A 21,072-nucleotide genomic window follows, 5' to 3' on the forward strand; every position below is an offset into this window, starting at 1 on the left:
GTAAAGAATCCACCCGCTAATGTAGGAGACTTGGGTTCAATCCCTGGGTCAGGAAGATCCCCTGGAGAAGGAAATGGCAACCCACACCAGTATTCTTGCCTGGGAAAGCCCATGGACAGAGTAACCTGGCGGGCTATAGCCCATGGGGTCGCAAAGAGTCAGGCACGACTTAGCAACTAGACAACAGCAACTATCTCCTTCTGATGATCAGGGTCCATGCCCCTGCTGAGACAGACTCATCTTCTTACCCATTGCCTTGTGAAACCTGAAGTGTCCAGGTAACAGTCAAAGCTTAGAATGTAATAGGGTTCTTGCTGTGTCCCCTGGTAGCAGTGTTTCCCCTTGGAGAACCAGGACCTTTAACCTTGCAGAGCCCTGAGGGAACAGGAAACACACATTCCAAAAGTGGGTCCGGGGATTGATGGTATGCTAGGCCACTCTTACTTTCACCTCTGAGTTCCCAAACCAGTGTATTCTACCTGTAAGGAACACAGCCCAAACACTTTTCATTGATTTAGGGTATATACTGTGTTTTGGAGGATGGTACCCCATTCTTGCACAGTATCACCTCCAAACTGAAATCTTAGCTGTGGCTATACCAATTTGTTCCATCACTCTGTCTGACTAGCAGCTTCTGCATGGTGTGGTATAGAATGTCATCTGTATAAAATGTCAGTTAATTTCATGGTTGTGGGCTTACCTTTACACCTCCTTTGCTGTAAAGTGTGTCCTTCAGTTTGTTTCACTGTTATGTGGGATGCCATACTGGTGAATCAAATATTATGTAAGCCCTTGGACAGTGATGCTGGCTAAGGTCCTGTAGTCAGGAAAAGCAAACTCATATATAGAATATTCCAGTCAAAATGAATCATTACTCTTTCCAGAGGAGAAGGAGCCCAGTGTAGTCAGCTCACCACAGAATGGCTGGTTGCCTTCCTAAGGGATGATGCTGTGTTGGGGACCCAATATTGGTCTCTGATGCTGACAGGTTGGACATTCAGCAGTGATGCTATAGGCCCCACACTCAGCCTCCATCTCTGTTCATCTCTGTTACCCTTGCCACTTCATATGTGTGCCCATCTGCCAGCACTGGGGCGGCTGATTCTAGAAACTGGCTGACATCATTTGGCTGAGTCATTCTACCTGGTTGCTTAGTGCCACTTTCAGGGCGGATGCTATCTGGTGGGTGTTAACACACAATACAAAGATCTTCACTCTGTTTCATCTCCAATCCCATTTGTCCACCCACATTTTGCTGTCCCAGACCTCCTTTCCCTGATCTTCCAATATTGTTCCTTCAAGGCCTCTGCCTAATCAGCCAAGCCATTTACCACTGCCCATCAGTGAATATGTATTCGAATCTTGGGTTGCTTCTCTTTCCCAACAAAATAGATGACCAGGTGCATAGCCCAAAGCTCTGCCCCTTGGGAGTTTTACCACTGTTTTTCAAGGTCACTCTGAATGGGACTATAGGATCACCCCTGTTCATTTTTGTCCATTCCACCCACATAGCAAGCCAACCAATTTGTGAACCAAGCTTAAGATTTTTCTCCCTTCATCTGCTGGTTCTAAGGAGTTCTCTTAGTGAGCTGGGGGAGGCACTAACACGACAGTGTGGATGACACAGGCATCCGGGTTACTTGCTCAGACAGCTTGCTTGGTCCTGTCTGGGATCAATCGGCTGCTGGGCTTATCTGACTTCATTACTTGGTGGGCCTAGCATGACCCAGCTCATAACAGGCACCAGGATACGTGGTTCCTTGGTACCTATGGTCAAGCATTCTGTCTCACCCAGGGTCCAGTACTGTACCAGGATTTGTTTTTCAAAACTGTGTAATTCTCTGCTGCAGATGGCGTGGCCTTGGTCCAGAACCCCAGGGGCCTCCCACTCAGGCATCCCGTAAGCTCCACATTGCATTTTCCCCCACTATGCAGTATCATAGGATCTGCTGGATCATATACCCTGAGTGGCAGGACTGCTTGCACCACAGCCTGGACCTGTTCAGGGCTAGCAGCCTTAGATGTCACCTGAAATATGGATCAGAGCAGTATTTCCAGGTGTGGAATATGCTGCCTCCAGAACCTGAGGAATCTTCCCATCTGTTGTGTTTTTATTCATCATAGTGGGAGGCGTGTGATGCGATGCTTTGCCCTATGATTTGGAGGGGCTGTTCTGGCATACCTTGGACCCCCAAATCCCTAAAAACTGTACTAATATGGCAGGACCCTGAGTGTTTTTAGGGTTTACCTCCCACCCTCTGGAGTGCATGTGTCTTATCAAGGCTGTGTGCTAACCAACTCTTGTTCATGTTGCCTAATCAATATGATGTAATTGATATAGTAGTCCAATGTGATAGTCCCTGGGATGTCCAGATAGTCCATTTCTCCTTCGATTATATGATAACATAGGGTGAGAAAGATAACTTAGCCCTATGGCAAGACCATCAATATATATTGTGGCCAGTCCCAGATGAATGTGAAATGTCTCTGATCTTCTGATCAAAATAGAAAAGGCATTCACTACATCAGTGGTCACCTGCCATACCTGAGATCTCTTCATTTGCTCCAGCAATGTCAGCATGACTAGTACTGCAGCTTCAATCAGTGCTACCATTTGGTTGAGCTTGCAGTAGTCTACATTCTCAAGGATCCACCCAGCCTCCTCAGGGCCCAAATTGGTTAATTCAGCAGAGATATGATGGGACTGAGTTTCCCAGGTAGCTCAACTGGTAGAGAATCTGCCTGCAATGCAGGACACCCCTGTTTGATTTCTGAATCAGGAAGTTCCCTTGGAGAAGGGATAGGCTACCCACTTCAGTATTCTTGGGCTTCCCTGGTGGCTCTGATAGTAAAGAATCCACCTGCAATGCAGGAGACCTGGGTTTGATCCCTGGGTTGGGAGGATCCCCTGGAGGAGGGCATGGAAACCCACTCCAGTATTCTTGCCTGGAGAATCCCCATGGACAGAGGAGCGTGGTGGGCTATAGTCCATGGGGTCACAAAGAATCAGACACGACTGAGCAACTAAGCACATATACATGATGGGACTAACACCCCTGCATCCTTTGGATCTTTCAGAGGGACACTAATTTCTACCATTACCCTTAGGATAGATACAATATTGTCTTTGATTTACAGGTTTGCTCAGGTAAGGCAGGAATAGTTTCCAAGGCATCCATTTGAACTTCCCAACTACCATAGCTCTTCCCCCACAGGCCAAGGAACTCATGCTGGGGTTCTGAAAACTACAAATATGTCCATTCCAATTAGGTGTTTGTGAGCTGGGGAAGTGATCACTAAGTGGATCTGTGGACCCAGTGTACCCACTGTGAGCAGGACCTGGGCTGGGATTTCATTTATGACCTTACCTCTACTGTGCTTCTCAACATGTCTGGTGCTACTCTCACCAACGTATTCCTCATTTGTAATTTGGGTATATGCTCTGGGCCCTCCCATAGAATATAATCAGCTAGTTGGTATTCCAGACTGGAGTAGTGTATCTTATCTAACACATCAGCTCTTCTAAGCCCTTTGATCCTTTTCTCCACAATCTGCCATTGAAGTCTGGTGTTTCTACTTCACTTGGTATGGGGCACTGTTCTTGCCAGGCTTCAAGAAGTCAGCCAAAAATTGTATCAGCAACATTTCCTAGAGTCCTTACCATGGTTTTAAGTTCTGTATCCTGGGAGAATGCTCCAAGTTTATGCTTCATTCCCTTGATCCATTGTCCTCAGCATCCAGTCTCAGACATGCTTTCCCAACTCCTGCTGATACATGTTAGCCAGATTCTTCAGCTTCCACATATCATTCCTTTCCTTCCTTTGCAAGCTGAGAACCTCTCCAGTCAGGTTGTGCTAGGATTTGACACTGGTTATTGATCTGGCTGGCAGGAGGGGAAGGAAGTTGATTCTGAGAGGAAGAATTGTTTTATAAGGCACATGCTTCACTCAAGGCCTGTGCATCATCTTCAAGCAAAGGGAAGGTCTATATTCTAACAAGGAGAAGTGGGCTACTTCTGCAGACCTGGTGGGTTCAGGTGAATCTGTAAGGTCAGGGTGTTAAATGCATCTTCCCAGATATCCCCATCCCAATCTCAGGGCTCCACTCATGTCCTATTAGGGCCCTGAGCATGGAATGGGGGATGTACTGGGCCTGAGAATTCAACCTTCTCTGAAGTTCTGCTACCTTTACAGTTAAGTCATAAGTCTAATCTTCTCCTCTGTCTGCCCTCTGGTCACACAAGATTGAGGTTTCCTTAAATACACCCAAATTTGCTGGCATATTGAGTGCAGCACTTTCAGAGTATCATATTTTAGGATTTGAAATAGCTCAACTGGAATTCCATCACCTCCACTAGCTTTGTTCATAGTGATGCTTCTGAAGACCCACTTGACTTCACATTACAGGATGTCTGGCTCTAGGTGAGTGATCACACCATCATGGTTATCTGGGTCGTGAAGATCTTTTCTGTATAGTTCTGTGTATTCTCGCCACCTCTTCTTAATATCTTCTGCTTCTGTTAGGGCCATTCCATTTCTGTCCTTTATTGAGCCCATCTTTGCATGAAATGTTCCCTTGGTATCTCTAATTTTCTTCAAGACATCTCTAGTCTTTCCCATTCTATTGTTTTCCTCTATTTCTTTGCATTAATCACTGAGGAAGGCTTTCTTATCTCTCCTGGCTATTCTTTGGAACTCTGCATTCAAATGGGAATATCTTTCCTTTTTTCCTTTGCTTTTTGTTTCTCTTCTTTTCTCAGCTATTTGTAAGGCCTCCTTAGACAGCCATTTTGCTTTTTTGCATTTCTTTTTCTTGGGGATGGTCTTGATCACTGCCTCCTGTACAACCTCCATCCATGTCACAAACCTCCATCCATAATTCATCAGGCACTCTGTCTGTCAGATCTAGTCCCTTAAATCTATTTCTCACTTCCACTGTATAATCGTTAGGGATTTGATTTAGGTCATACCTGAATGGTCTAGTGGTTTTCCCTACTTTCTTTAAGTCTTAATTTGGCAATAAGGAGTTCATGATCTGAGCCACAGTCAGCTCCCGGTCTTGTTTTTGCTGACTGTATAGAGCTTCTCCATCTTTGGCTGCAAAGAATATAATCAATCTGATTTCGGTGTTGACCATCTGGTGATGTCCATGTGTAGAGTCTTCTCTTGTGTTGTTGGAAGAGGGTGTTTGCTATGACCAGTGCATTCTCTTGGCAAAACTCTATTAGCCTTTGCCCTCCTTCATTCTGTACTCCAAGGCCAAACTTCCCTGTTACTCCAGGTGATTCTTGACTTCCTACTTTTGCATTCCAGTCCCATATAATGAAAAGGACATCTTTTTTGGGTGTTAGTTCTAGAAGGTCTTGTAGGTCTTCATAGAACCATTCAACTTCAGCTTCTTCAGCATTACCGGTCAGGGCATAGACGTGGATTACTGTGATATTGAATGGTTTGCCTTGGAAACGAACAGAGATCATTCTGTCATTTTTGAGATTGCATCCAAGTACTCCATTTCGGACTCTTTTGTTGACTATGATGGCTACTCCATTTCTTCTAAGTGATTCTTGCCCACAGTGTAGATATAATGGTCATCTGAGTTAAATTCACCCATTCCAGTCCATTTTAGTTTCCTAGAATGCCAACGTTCACTCTTGCCATCTCCTGTTTGACTACTTCCAATTTGCCTTGATTCATAGACCTAACATTCCAGGTTCATATGCAATATTGCTCTTTACAGCATCAGACCTTGCTTCCATCACCAGTCGCATCCACAATTGGATGTTGTTTTTGCTTTGGCTACGTGTCTTCATTTTTCTAGAGTTATTTCTCCACTGATCTCCAGTAGCATATTGGGCACCAACCGACCTGGGGAGTTCATCTTTCAGTGTCCTATCTCTTTGCCTTTTCATACTGTTCATGGGGTTCTCAAGGCAAGAATACTGAAGTGGTTTGACATTCCCTTCTCCAGTGGACCACATTTTGTCAGAATTCTCCACCATGACCTGGAAGAGGTCAGTTTTTATTCCAATCTCAAAGAAAGATAATGCCAAACAATGCTCAAACTACCAGACAATTGCACTCATCTCACACACTAGTAAAGTAATGCTTAAAGTTCTCCAAGCCAGGCTTCAACAGTACGTGAACTGTGAACTTTCAGATATTCAAGCTGGTTTTCAAAAAGGCAGAGGAACCAGAGATCAAATTGCCAACATCCGCTGGATCATCAAAAAAGCAAGAGAGTTCCAAAAGAACATCTATTTCTGCTTTATTGACTATGTTAAAGCCTTTGACTCTGTGGATCACAATAAACTGTAGAAAATTCTGAAAGAGATGGGAATACTAAGGAAGCTGTGGTACATATACACCATGGAATATTACTCAGCCATTAAAAAGAATTCATTTGAATCAGTTCTAATGAGATGGATGAAACTGGAGGCCATTATACACAGTGAAGTAAGCCAGAAAGATAAAGACCATTACAGTATACAAACACATATATATGGAATTTAGAAATATGGTAATGATAACCCTATATGCAAAACAGAAAAAGAGACACAGATGTACAGAACAGAATTTTGGACTCTGTGGGAGAAGGCGAGGGTGGGATGTTTCGAGAGAACAGCATCGAAACATGTATATTATCTAGGGTGAAACAGATCACCAGCCCAGGTGGGATGCATGAGACAAGTGCTCGGGCCTGGTGCACTGGGAAGACCCAGAGGGATCGGGTAGAGAGGGAGGTGGGAGGGGGGATCGGGATGGGGAATACATGTAAATCCATGGCTGATTCATGTCAATGTATGACAAAAACCACTACAATATTGTAAAGTAATTAGCCTCCAACTAATAAAAATAAATGGAAAAAAAAATAAATTAAAAAAAATAGAGATGGGAATACCAGACCACCTGACCTGCCTCTTGAGAAATCTGTGTGCAGGTCAGGAAGCAACAGTTAGAACTGGACATGGAACAACAGACTGGTTCCAAATAGGAAAAGGAGTATGTCAAGGCTGTATATTGTCACCATGCTTATTTAACTTATATGCAGAGTACATTATGAGAAACACTGGGCTGGAAGAAGCACAAGCTGGAATCAAGATTGCCGGGAGAAATATCGATAACCTCAGATATGAAGATGATACCACCCTTATGGCAGAAAGTGAAGAAGAACTGAAAAGCCTCTTGATGAAAGTGAAAGAGGAGAGTGAAGAAATTGGCTTAAAGCTCAACATTCAGAAAACTAAGATCATGGCATCCAGTCCCATCACTTCATGGCAAATAGATGGGGAAACAGTGGCAGACTTTATTTTTTGGGCTCCAAAATCACTGCAGTTGGTGACTGCAGCCATGAAATTAAAAGACGCTTACTCCTTGGAAGAAAAGTTATGACCAACGTAGACATCATATTAAAAAGCAAAGACATTACTTTACCAACAAAGGCCCATCTAGTTAAGGCTATGGTTTTTCTAGTAGTCATGTATGGATGTGAGAGTTGGACTATAAAGAAAGCTGAGTGCCAAAGAATTGATGCTTTTGAAATGTGGTGTTGGAGAAGACTCTTGAGAGTCCCTTGGCCTCCAAGGAGATCCAACCAGTCCATCCTAAGGGAAATCAGTCCTGAATATTCATTGGAAGGACTGATGTTGAAGCGGAAACTCTGATACTTCAGCCACCTGATTCGAAGAGCTGACTCATTTGAAAAGACTCTGATGCTGGAAAAGGTTGAAGGCAGGAGGAGAAGGGGACAACAGAGGATGAGATGGTTGGATGGCATCACCAACTCAATAAGCATGAGTTTTAGTAAACTCCAGGAGTTGGTGATGGACAAGGAAGCCTGGTGTGCTGCAGTGCATGGGGTCTCGAAGAGTCGGACATGACTGAGCGACTGGACTGAACTAAATACACCCCAGGAGGTCTTTTGTCTTTTGCATTTTGCTTTTTAAAAAAATTATTTATTTATTTGGCTGTGTTGGGTTTTAGTTGCAGCACATAGGATCTTTAGTTGCAGCATGTAGGATCTAGTTCCCTGAGCACAGTTTGAACCTGGGCCCCCTGTATTGGAAGCACAGACTCTTAGCCACCAGACCACAGGGAAGTCCCTACATTTTGCTTTGAATTGGTGATTATTCACCCTGAGCATGTCATATATTTCTTCAGCTAATCAGTGGTGTTTAGTCACCCAAGTCTGGTTATCATTTTCCTCACACCTGTCAAGTACCAGCAATATTTCACCAGCTGGTGCATTCCCTTCCACTAGTATCTCATTACAGTCCACCATCAGTTAAGTTACTGCTGCTTCCAAACCCCATGGTCCTGCACTATAATTCTCCCACTCAGGAGAATCCACTCCATGCTGCATCTTTTCTCCCTGAAGACATCTCCAGTATCATAGGATTTGCTACATCTTATGGTGCAAGTGGCATCCTGCTTGTACCACAGCCCAGAGATGCCACAGGGCACTTTGTGTTACTACAGCATGTCAGAGGCTATCTATGCTGCATGTGTGCATGCTAAGTCACTTCAGTCGTGTCTGACTCTTTGAGACCCCATGGACTGTAGCCTACCAGACTCCTCTGTCCATGGGATTCTCCAGGCAAGAACACTGGAGTGGGTTGTCATGCTGTCCTCCAGGGGATCTTTCCAACCCAGGAATCGAACCCATGTCTCCTGAGTTTCCTACATTGCAGGTGGATTCTTTACCACTCAGCCACCAAGGAAGCCCTCATCTATGCTCCACCTGCACAAATGATGGCTCCTTTTTGCCTTCGGGCTGCTGGGTGGCCCAGCTCCAGAAAGGCAGTAGAGTTTTCTTTGTAATTTGACTTCTCTGACCCTCTGTTTTAGGTTGGATCTCTGAAACAGATTTTTTCAGGCAGAGAATTGCATGCACAGGCTTATTTGGGAGTGCCTTTGGGATCAACAAATGATGCTAGTGGTAAAGAATCCACCTGCCAATGCAGGAAATGTAAGATGCTGGTTCAGTCCCTGAATCAGGAAGATCCCCTGGAGGAGGGCATGGCAACCCACTCCAGTATTCTTATCTGGGAAATCCCATGGACAGAGGAGCCTGGTGGGCTATAGTGCATGGGCTTGCAAAGAGTCAGATACAACTAAAGCAACTTAGCACACATGCATTGGGATCAACAGCTGTAAGGAAGGCAAAGCTGAGCAGTTGGAGAAGTAGGTCCCCAGTGCAGTTGCATCTGAGGCCTCGGCTGATCCTAGGGAGAGCTTCTAGGGAGATCCTAGGGTGGTCCTTCAGAGTCAGGCTATAATTGAGGGGAAGAAGCTGGCCTTCATACTCACTCACAGACCAGATATAATCCATGGGCTGTCCAAAATAGGTATAACCTTGGGCAGGAAATTTCTCTGTGATAGAAGATAATTCCCCAAGGGACACAGCTGCAATCTGTCAACAGCTGATACTCAGGGTGCATTGGCCCTGAAGAGGAGACCTGAGCAGAGCACCATAGTATCCACTACATATATGGTCAAAAAAGTTTGAAAAAGAAAGTAGTGATATAGTTTACACTCATCATTTTCTAAATGAAAAATGCACAGGTCTAAGAGACTCTCTTCCAGCATCTGTGAGGGGACAGTGTCAGAGATGAAGTGGGAGGTAGGAGGGAAGAATGAAAGAGAGAAGAAAATAGCTTGTGGTCTTTGGGGTATGTCAGTGACATCACCAGAGTCCAGTTGTGCTGCATGTATATCAGAGACCCTGATGGTGTGCATGTAGGCAATCCCAGGAGTGGCTCCTCCCCTCAACCCCTGTCTATGAAAAACCTGATTGGTGATGAACTTCTGTTTGTGGACAAGCCTGTCGGATAGGAATCCTGGGCCTGGTGGAGGAGTCTAGCTGGGGATGGGCCCAGGGACAGTGACTTAGCAATTAGTGATATGCCTACTGCCATTCCTACCCTTCTTCCCTCCTGTAGTTTCCCCTTATCCTCAGTGGCATTTTCCTCCAACCTCATCATGGTTGACTCCAGCTTCTATTGATCCCTCACCAGCCTGTGGCCCTTAGTCTCCTCTTCCTTTTCTGATGTAGCTGCCCACTCATGGCTGCTGTGTTCCTCTCGGTGCACAATGACACATGGTAAATGTGTTCCTCCTTGGGAAAGGACCCAAGCAAAGAGATGCTGCAGCTCACACAGACAGGCACTGACACATACTTGGACATACTCCATATATATATATATATATATATATATATATATATATATATATATATATAGTGGCTCAACTGGTCAAGAACCTGCCTGCCAATGCAGAGATGCAAGAGATGCAGGTTCATTCCCTGGATTGGGAAGATCCTCTGGAGAAGGAAATGACAACCCACTCCAGTATTCTTGCCTGGAGAATCCCATGGACAGAGGAGCCTTGTGGGCTGTAGTCCATTGGGTCGCAAAAGAGTTGAACATGACTGAGTATGTGCATACACACACACACACACACACACACACACACACACACACACACAGAGAGATATAGATATGTCCTCTAAGAATCTTTGCCATTTTACAAACCTCCGTGCCATTTCAAAGTATGTTACAGTATACAAAGCACTCCTTGTTTTGAGAAGTTTTTCAAATAGCAGTGTGACAAGCAAACCATACTTTGGGAAATGCCTGCACTCTGTTTTCAGAACTTATAATTTGCAGTGTCCTTTGACATTTATAGGGCTTCCCTTGTGGCTTAGCTGGTAAAGAATTCGCCTGCAATGTGGGAGACCTGGATTTGATCCCTGGGTTGGGAAGATCCCCTAGAGAAGGAAAAGGCTACCCACTCCAGTATTCTGGCCTGGAGAATTCCATGGACTATATAGTCCATGGGATCGCAAAGAGTCGGACACGACTGAGCAATTTAGTACCTTGACATTTACATACCTCCACAAGGGTTATAACAGACTTCATTGTTCACAAACAACTGTTAGGTTTTTTCCAAAATATTTCAACCATCCTAAGTCATTTTATAGTTTCTATAGTGGCACTGAAGGAGCAAAGGGGTCAAAGGACTGGCCTGGGTTTTGTCTTCCTGAGATTTGAGCATTGATAAATATACTCTGCTTTTCCTCTCCAGGGCAAAATACTTCAAAGGGAAAAAGATCCATGGAGAAATTGACATTAAAGTAGAACAGGTTAGTTGGGGCAAGTGGACCTGGGGGGTCAACTGTCCATACTGCAAACTGAGTGGTCTTTTGTGTGTGATGTGGGTGAATCCCTGACTTTTTTTCCTTCCCAGGCTGAATTCTCTGATCTCAACCTCGTGGCTCATGCCAATGGTGGATTCTCTGTGGACATGGAAGTTCTTCGGAATGGGGTGAAGGTTGTGCGGTGAGTGTAAAAAGGTCACCTTGGTATTGTGGGAGAGACATAAGGGCTCCCTTAGAGCTGAGGGAGAGTCCCCACCTCCTCTCCTATCTTTCTGTAAACAAGACAGGCACATTGCAGTAGCCAAGATATGGAGACAACCTAAGTATCCATCAATGGATGAATGGATAAAGAATAAGTGGTACACATACACACACACACAAAGGGATATTATTCAGCCATGAGAAAGAAAGAAATCCTGCCATTTGTGACAACATGGGTGGATCTTGAGGCCATTATGCTAAGTGAGATAAATCAGACAGAGAAAGAGAAATACTGTATGCTATCACTTATATGTGGATTCTAAAAGACCCAAACTAATAGAAATCACCTTTCTAGAAAGGTGATTGCCAGAGGCTGGGGGAGGGTGTGTAAGAATAGGAGAGATGTTTTAAGAGTACAAGTTTACAACTGGTAGATAAATAAGTCCTAGAGGTCTAATTCAATATGCATGATATAAACAATAATACTGTATCATAATCAGTAAAGCTCCTATTATAAAAGACTAGATCTTAATTATTCCTACCATGAAGAAAAGAAATGATAATTATGTGACATGGTAAGGGTACTAACTAATGCTACAATGGCAATCATATTATAATATATTAATATAAATGTATCAAATAACATGTTATACACCTTCCCTGGTGGCTCAGTGGTAAAGAACCTGCCTGCAATGCAGGAGACCTGGGTTCCATCCCTGGGTCGAGAAGATCCTCTGGAGAAGGGATTGGCTACCCACTCCAGTATTCTTGCCTGGGAAATCCCATGGACAGAAGAGCCTGGTTGGCTACAAAAGGGTTGAAAAAGAGTTGGACACAACCTAGCAACTAAACAACAGCTATACACCTTACACTTATATAATAATTGACATATAACATGCCAATTGTATTCCAGTTTTTTTTTTTTTTTAGTTCTACCAGTTTATTGCCACCAACCCATCTCCCTCCACCCTCGTGCACACATGCTCAGTCATGTAATCCCATGGACTTCAGCCCGCCAGACTCCTCTGTCCATGGATTTTTCCAGGCAAGAATACTGGAGTGGGTTGCCATTTCCTTCTCCAATATTCCAGTTTTTTAAAAGAACTTAGGAACAGAATGTGGAGAAGGCAATGGCACCCCACCCCAGTACTCTTGCCTGGAAAATCCCATGGACAGAGGAGCCTGGTAGGCTGCAGTCCATAGGGAGTCGGTCACGACTCAGCGACTTCACTTTCACTTTTCACTTTCATGCATTGGAGGAGGAAATGGCAACCCACTCCATTGTTCCTGCCTGGAGAATCCCAGGGACGGGGGAGCCTGGTGGACTGCCGTTTATGGGGTCGCACAGAGTCGGACATGACTGAAGCGACTTAGCAGCAGCAGCAGGAACAGAATGAAAGGAGATAGCTTCTCTTCTGAAGAGCCAAGGATCTCAGAAGACAACAAGCCAAATTTTTCAGTGACTAAGCAAGCATTTCTTGAGCATCTACTGCATACCAGGTGTTGCTCTCAGCATTTCACATTCAACAAATATTTACTGAGTATCTGTTGTGTGCCAGGAGCTGTTCTTCATGCTGAGGTCCTGGAAGTGAACAAAACAGATCCCAAAAAGACCCCCCAAAAAATCTGCTCTCATGAAGCTTACATCCTACTGTGGGATACACATAATAAACAAAGAAGAAAATGTCAAAGTGCTAAAAATATATGTGTGTATATCAGCAAAGGGCTGTAGTGATTGTTGGATGGTGAAGAGTCTGCAGTTTGGTTGGTGTAGACCAAAAGAGTGAGAGATATTTTAGGAAAGACCTGAAGGAGGTGGAAGAGTGGTGCATGCAGAAATCTAGGGAGGCTACATTTCAGGCTGAGGGAATAACCCATGTAGAGCTCTGAGGCTGGAATTTATTCTGGGCAGCATCCTTTGTGTAAAGTGGTACTCTGAGAGATTGTGATGGGGAAACTGTGAGAGCTGAGTAGGCAAGCTGCAAGCTTACCTTGGTGAGGAAAAGAGCAGGCAGGAAAGGCTTAAAAGGGAGTCACCAGATGAGGAGAGGTTAGGAAGGGCACATGTGGTGGAGGGAATAGCTTGTATATGTGGCTGAGGTAAAAAACCACAATGCCGTTTCTAGGAGCCGTGGAGATTTCAAAACTTGATCTTTATTCTAAAGGTGGTGGGGAGCTTCTGGGGGGACCCTCAACACTCTTACCCTTGCCACCCCAGGTCCCTGAAGCCAGACTTCGTGCTGATCCGCCAGCATGCCTTCAGCATGGCACGGAATGGAGACTACCGCAGTTTGGTTATTGGGCTGCAGTATGCCGGAATCCCCAGCATTAACTCTTTGCATTCTGTCTACAACTTCTGTGACAAACCCTGGGTGGTAAGTGACAGGAAGGGTGCTACTGGCAGAGGGAATAGCTCATACATGCATGCTGGAGCTTGAACCCACTGTGATTTGGGGGATCCGAGGAAGCTTGGAACCTTGAAGTCCCAGCTTACAGACTCCCTCTAGGTGAAGGGACTTGCTGACTTGTCTCTCCTGGCTCTCATAGTTTGCCCAGATGGTTCGGCTGCACAAGAAACTGGGGACAGAGGAATTCCCTCTAATCGATCAGACCTTCTACCCCAATCACAAAGAGATGGTGAGTCTAGGGGAAGGGAGTGGGCAGAAGGGAAAAGCATCATGCCTATTGCAATAGTATTGCCAATGGATGTGTTGCTGGTGGAATGCCATCAAGAGAGTACAGCTGACACATGCACATGGAGGGCGATGTTGCTTTGTGATAGGGTTTGTTAATACCATAAATTTATGTATGTAGTTACAAGTATGATTTAAATAACTGATCCTGCTATAGTATCTATTCTCACCAGGATTAAGAAACTGATTTCCGATGTAAACAGAACTAATGTAATGATTCAGGTTATGTTACATATACAAATCAAGGCATTGTTACTAACATTATCAAATATTCCTCCTGATAGAAATGTTAACAGTGTTTCAAATTAGGATTGCCAGTAAAGATTATCAGTAACAATGTTATAAATTAAATTGTATGCAAATAGAAAATTTGGCTGTTGGCTACTATTATCACAAATATAATCACTAACATTATAAATTATACCCATTCTTTCAAACTATTCTTATTGATGTAAATTATGAGTACAAGTGTTATAAATTATAGTTCCAAATAGAAGTTGAGTAGTTGTTTCTAGTACCACTGAAGATTATAACTATTATTTAAATTATTATAAATATATAAATTATGCTCTAATACAAATTATAAGTCCCTGTTTTGAATTATATCATACTTAATAATAAAAATTACATTATCATTACTAATATCATCAAATATTATAACTAAGATTATAATTTATTACCAGTGTTATAAATTAAGGTTATCAATATAAGTGATTAGAACCTATTTTGTTAATTAAGGTATAATTACTAAAAGAAATTAAGCTATTAGTACAAACATTGTAACATACTGTTATAATTTATTGCCAATGTTATAAATTAAGATTACTAATATAAATTATGAATATATATATTTTAAGCAATCCTACAGTTACTAATAGAAATCACTATTAATATGGTTAATAATCCTACTGATATCATAAATAGTTACTAAGATTAAAGTTATGATTACTAATATGTTATGAGTACAACACTTATTAATCAAATTTTAGTTCCAAATAGAAATTGAGTCACTGTGCCTAGTGCCATCAAATTTTATAACTAATTTTACAAGTTTTTTATGATTTTATAAGTTGTGTTTACTTGTGTAAGTTATCATCACCAGTTTTATGAATTAAATTACAATTAAATATCAATATTGACCCAGCTTTATCAACTTAAATAAACATTGATTAAAGTAGTAAAAATTCTTAAAAGTATTACTAATTATGGTCACTGATACAAATCAGCAGTGTTATGAATTAAGCTTACTTGTAGATGAAAATCAAATCATTACTTTGAAACCAAATTTGTTCATCATTATTATTATCTTATATTCATTGAAAAACTATGGTTAAGAACATGGACCCTGAAATCAGAATTTCTGTGTTGTAACCCTAGCTCCACAACTTACTAACTTCTGAACATAAGAAACATTAGTTAAATGCTCTGTGCCTCAGTCTTCCCATCTGTAAAATGTGGGTAATAATAGTTTCTGCCTCATAGAATTAACGTGAGAATTAAATTATTTAATGAACATAAAGTGGTTAGAACAGTGCATCTGGCATATATACTAACTGCTACCTAAGTGTTGATGAACACTTGTTTGCTGTCCCTTCTGAATGTGAAGTGTTTTTATCATGGAAGGATGTCTAACTCTATCAAATGCTTTTTCTGTGTTTATTGATATGATATGGCTCTTGGCCTTTATTCTATGAATATGGTGTATTACATTAATTCATTTTTATCTGAATTAAGCCACACATGCATTCCTGGATCAGATCCTACTTGATCTGGCATATAATCCTTTTTATATGCTGTAGGATTCAGTTTGTTAGTGTTTTGTTGAAAATGATGCTGTCAGTAATCATAAGGGACATTGATCTGTAGTTTTCTTACCATGTCTTTGTCTGGTTTTGGTATTGGGGTAATAGTAACCTCATACAGTGAAATAGACAGTGTTCCCTCATCTTCTATTTTTAGGAAGAGTTAATGAAAGATTGGTACTAATTTTATTTTAAATTTTTGGTATACTTCACCAGTGAAGAAGTTTTTTTTTATTTTCTAATTCAATCTCTTCATTTATTGTAGGTCTATTCAGATTTTTCATTTCTTCTTGAGTTAGTATCAGAAGTTTGTGTCTTTCTAGGAATTTGTCTATTTCAGCTAGGTTTTCTAGTTTGTTAGCATAGAATTGTTCATAGTACTCACTTATAATCCTTTTTATTTCCATAAGGTTAGTAATTATGTCTCTTTCATTCCTAATTTTAGTAGCTAGTTTTCTCTTTTTTAAAATCTTAGTCTAAAGTTTTGTCTATTTTGTTGATCTTTTCAGAGAATCAATTTTGGTTTCACCAATTTTCTCTATTGTTTTCTTCTATTTTCAACTTCATTTATTTCCACCCTAATCTTTATTTCTTCTTTTCTTCTGCTTGCTCTGGTGTTTGTTTTTGTCTAATTTCTTAGGAAGATTATTGGCTATTGATTTGATATTTTTCTTCTTTTTATTATTTTTTCTTCTCTTTAAAAATAGAAGTTTACAACTATGGATTTACCTATAAGCAATTTTTGTATGTTGTCTTCATTTTCTTTCGTCTCAAAGTATCTTCTAATTTTCATGATGACTTCTTTGACCCATTGTTAATTTGAGAGTATGTTGTTTACTTTCCACATATTTATGAATTTCCCAAATTTCTTTCTGTTATTTGTTTCTAATTTCATTCAGTTGTAGTCAGAGAACATATTTTGTATGGTTCAATCCTTTTACATTACTGAAATTTGTTTTGTGGCTTAACATATAGCTTGTCCTAGAGAATGTTCTATGTACACTTGAGAAGAATATGTATGCCGCTGTTGTAGGATGGAGTGTTCTATAGACGTCTGTTAGGTGTGGTTGGTTTATAGTGCTGTTCTGGTCTTCTCTTTCCTTGTTTATCCTCTGTCTAGTTGTTTTATGCATTATTTAATGTGAGGTATTAAAATCTCCAGCAATTATTGCTGAATTGTCCATTTCTCCCTTTCAGTTCTGTCTGGTTTTTTGTTTCAATATGACTCTGTTGTTAGATGCATATATGTTTATAATTGTTAAATCTTCATAGATTGAGTCTTTTATCAATATAAAATGTCCTTTTTAATCTCTAGTAACAATTTTTGTTCTAAAGTCTATTTTATCTGATGTTAGTATAGCCATGCCAGTCCTCTTTTGGTTACTATTTGTATGGTAAATCTTTTTCCATTCATTTACTTTCAACTTATTTGAAAGTGTAGTTCAACTTGTTTCTAAAGTGTATCTCCTGTAGATAGCATATTTTGGGTCATGTTTTTCATCTGTTTTGCCTATCTCTGCCCTTCAATTGGAATGTTTAATTAATTTACATTTAATATAACTACCAATAAGGTAAAATTTATGTTTATAATTTTGCTATTTGTTTTCTATATTTCTTGTGCCTTTTTTTGTTCCTGTATTTCTCTGTTAATGCATACCTTCATGTTAAATAGATATTTTCCAGTGTGCCATTATATTTCTCTTGATATTTCTTTTCCATATTTTTAAAAAAATATTTTCTTTGTAGTTTCCCTGGGGATTACAATTAACATTTTAATTTATACCACTCTCATTTTAATTAAAGCCAGTTTAATTTCAATAGTATTAAAAAAAACTTTGCCTCTTTATAGCTTTATTCATTCACTCTGCGCTTGTGCTATTATTGTCATACAAACTACATCTTTACCCATCATATGCCCATGAATATAGACTTCTGAATTATTGCTTGATGCAGTTGTCTTTTAAATCAGATAGGTGGGGGAAAGTGTCAGAAACAAAAAAAAAGACATGACAGTATGCATTCATACTGTTACAGGTGCTCATTTCTTCACATTTTTACAACTTTGCTTAGCCTTCACTTCCTGCCTGTGCAGAGCCTCAGGGTCAGCCAGAGATCCTATTCATGCACACAGGCTTATACATATTTATGGCTTTTTAGATTCCTAGGAATATGTCAGAACTTTTCAAAGACTCCTATGGATGTCTTATTCCCCAGATTTTTCTGTTAAGTCTTTTGGTCAGCTTGTTGTTTGTCTTAACTGCAATTGTTGCCTCAAGCAGCTGCTATGTTAAATAATTGCTGCTGATTATTTTTGAAAAGCATCCCCCCAAAAAACTCCTCACATCAGGTGAAATAGACAAGTCTTGTGTGTGAAGTTTTCTAGGGAAGTCCCAGACAGGTCAAATAAAGATAGTTCTTTGGGCATGGGGCTTTGGAGGACTCCAACCCTGTTCTGCTTCTTCCATTGGCTGCTAGCCTGCTAGTTTTCATCAGAATTGCAAGGCTGTTGATTTTCAAATCTGTTGGGGAGGTGGAAAGAAGAGAACTAGCCTGCTAGTTTTCATCAGAATTGCAAGGCTGTTGATTTTCAAATCTGTTGGGGAGGTGGAAAGAACAGAAAAAGTTCAAATGTCACAAAACTTAACTGTTCTTAGTGAGATTCAGCATTTTTCTTGAATAAATACTTCTTGAATTATTGTAAACCTATGCTCAATTTTCAGAGTTCTGACAAAGTTCATTGTGACCACTTTTGCCAGTATTCTCATTGATTTTACAGAGAAGAAGACTTTTATAGGCATTTACTCTGGCACTTCTGCTGACTTCTCCTCCAGGTATATCTTGTTCTTTCCCTGCCCTGGGATAATGGTATTTCAGAGTCAGGATCTGGGAGCTAGATCGTTGCTACTGGAACATCCTTGCTTCTAGATTGTCTCATTGTGCAGAGCTAGGAAATATATTTTTGTTACTGTTTAGTTGCTCAATTGTGTCCAACTCTTTGTGACCCCATGGACTGTAGTCTACCAGGTTCCTCTGTCCATGGGATTTTCCAGGCAAGATTATTAGAGTGGTTTATGACATATATACATATGAAATTTTATATATACACATGTATAAAATCATATGTAGTGTGCTCATACTGATCCTTTTTTTTGCCATGCCACACAGCTTGTGGGATCTTAGTTCCCCAACCAGGGATCGAGCACAGACCCCCAGCAGTGAAAGTGCCAAGTCCTAACCACTGTACCACCAGGGAATTCCACTGATACTTTAAATTCTAATCCAACACAATATAAGGTTCCTTCTAGCCTTTCCCCATTCCATATTTATATTTCTCCTCTCTAACACTGAGAGCCCTAGCTTCCAATATCATCAACATATTTACTCATTTGCTCAATCCTACAATACACAGAAAATATTTTTAGAATTTCAACACCCTTACCACTGTGAAAAACAACCACAGTAAGGTATAACTTGAGATTTGATTGCCCTTTTTATGTCTTTAGATGAGAATATACAAAGTACTATATTCAAATGCTACATGGTTTAGTTCATTTTGTCATTCAACACAGTTGTATTACTCATTTCATTTCAAACATAGTTTGTTTCCCTTTATATTAAATTTTAGGTTTTTTACTATCTATACTGACTTAATTTTATGTATTTAAATGTAATATGTTAGCATGATTCCAAAAGTCAAAATATAAAAAGGCATTCCCAAATAAAAATTTAAACCTACAGGAAATGGATAATTTTCTAGGGGAACACAGTTTACCGAAATTTACCCCATTTGAGCTTAACACACCAATTTCCATAGAAGTAATGAAGAAAGTTATTAAGAAACTACCTCCTAAAAAAGCATCAGGCCCAAGTGGTTTCAAAGGGGAATTCTACCAAACTGTTAGAGACCAGTTAATCCCAATGCCACATAAATTATTCCAAAGAACATAAAATGAAGAGAAATTTCCACATTACTTTTCTAGAGCAGTTATAACTTTGACAACAGAAAAAAGAAATGCACAGGCAATTTTCAGTCATGAATATCGATGCAAAAAATCCTAAAGAAAATATTAGCAAACAAATCCAAAACTATATTAAGAAAATAATACAATATAACTGTGTAGCAAGTTTCCCCCTTGGAATGAAAGAATAGTTTGTTATAGATAATACACTGGGTTGGCCAAAAAGATCATTTGGGTTTTTCTGTACCATCTTATGGAAAACCCAGAATGAACTTTTTGGCCAACCCAATATAATGCAGTGTATTAACTGATCTGAGGAGAAAGTCATATGATCACTTCCATAGATATTTTTGAAGCCTTTAACAGAGTTTAGCACCCATTCTGATAAAATCATTCAAAAATAGAAATCACCTCATGCCTTCTTAACATGATCAAATTTGTATACTTCAATCCAAAAGTTACTGTCAACTTAATAGGACAACATTGAAAGCATTTCCATTAAGGTGAGGAACAAAGCAAGGTGCCCACTCTTTCCACTCCTTTTCAATACTGTGTTTAGAGGTATTGTTGTTCAGTCATTCAGTCATGTCCAGCTCTTTGCGACCTCATGGACTGGACTCCAGAATGCCAGGCTTCCCTGTCCTTCACCATCTCCTGGAACTTGCTGAAATTCATATCCATGGAGTCAGTGATACCATCCAACCATCTCATCCTCTGTCGTCCCCATCTCCTCCTGCCTTCAATCTTTCCCAGCATCAGGGTCTTTACTAATGAGTGGGCTCTTTGCATCAAGTAGCCAAAGTATTGGAGCTTCAGCTTCAGCAGCAGTCCTTCCAATGAATATTCAGGATTGATTTCCATTAGAATTGACTGGTTTGATCTCTTTGTAGTCCAAGGGACTCTCAAGAGTCTTCTCCAACACCACAGTTCGAAAGCATCAATTCTTTGGCATTCAGCCTTCTTTATGGTCCAACTCTTACATCCCTACATGACTACTGGAAAAACCATAGTTTTGACTATATGGACATTTGTCAGTAAACTAATGGCTCTGCTTTTTAATATGCTGTCTAGGTTGGTCATAGCTATTCTTCCAAGGAGCAAGCGTCTTTTAATTTCATGGCTACAGTCACCATCTGCAGTGATTTTGGAGCTCAAGAAAATAAAGTCTGTCACTGTTTCCATTGTTTTCCCATCTATTTGCCATGAAGTGATGGGACCAGATGCCATGATCTTAGTTTTCTGAATATTGAGTTTTAAGCCAGC

The 21,072-nt window shown here is 40.7% G+C and overlaps 1 protein-coding gene across 2 annotated transcripts in view; it reads left to right on the plus strand.

Moving 5' to 3' along the window:
* SYN1 (synapsin I) overlaps positions 1-21,072 on the plus strand; it is a 53,451-nt gene that overhangs the window by 5,578 nt on the left and 26,801 nt on the right. For both annotated transcript variants that reach the window (XM_020910487.2, XM_020910488.2), the window contains exons 2-5: positions 11,082-11,139; positions 11,244-11,335; positions 13,574-13,730; positions 13,903-13,992. In XM_020910487.2, coding sequence (XP_020766146.1) covers positions 11,082-11,139; positions 11,244-11,335; positions 13,574-13,730; positions 13,903-13,992 — 397 coding nt within the window. The remainder of the gene's footprint in view (positions 1-11,081; positions 11,140-11,243; positions 11,336-13,573; positions 13,731-13,902; positions 13,993-21,072) is intronic.

This window comes from Odocoileus virginianus, chromosome X (genome assembly GCF_023699985.2).
Source record: "Odocoileus virginianus isolate 20LAN1187 ecotype Illinois chromosome X, Ovbor_1.2, whole genome shotgun sequence".
NCBI classification, from domain to species: Eukaryota; Metazoa; Chordata; class Mammalia; order Artiodactyla; family Cervidae; genus Odocoileus; species Odocoileus virginianus.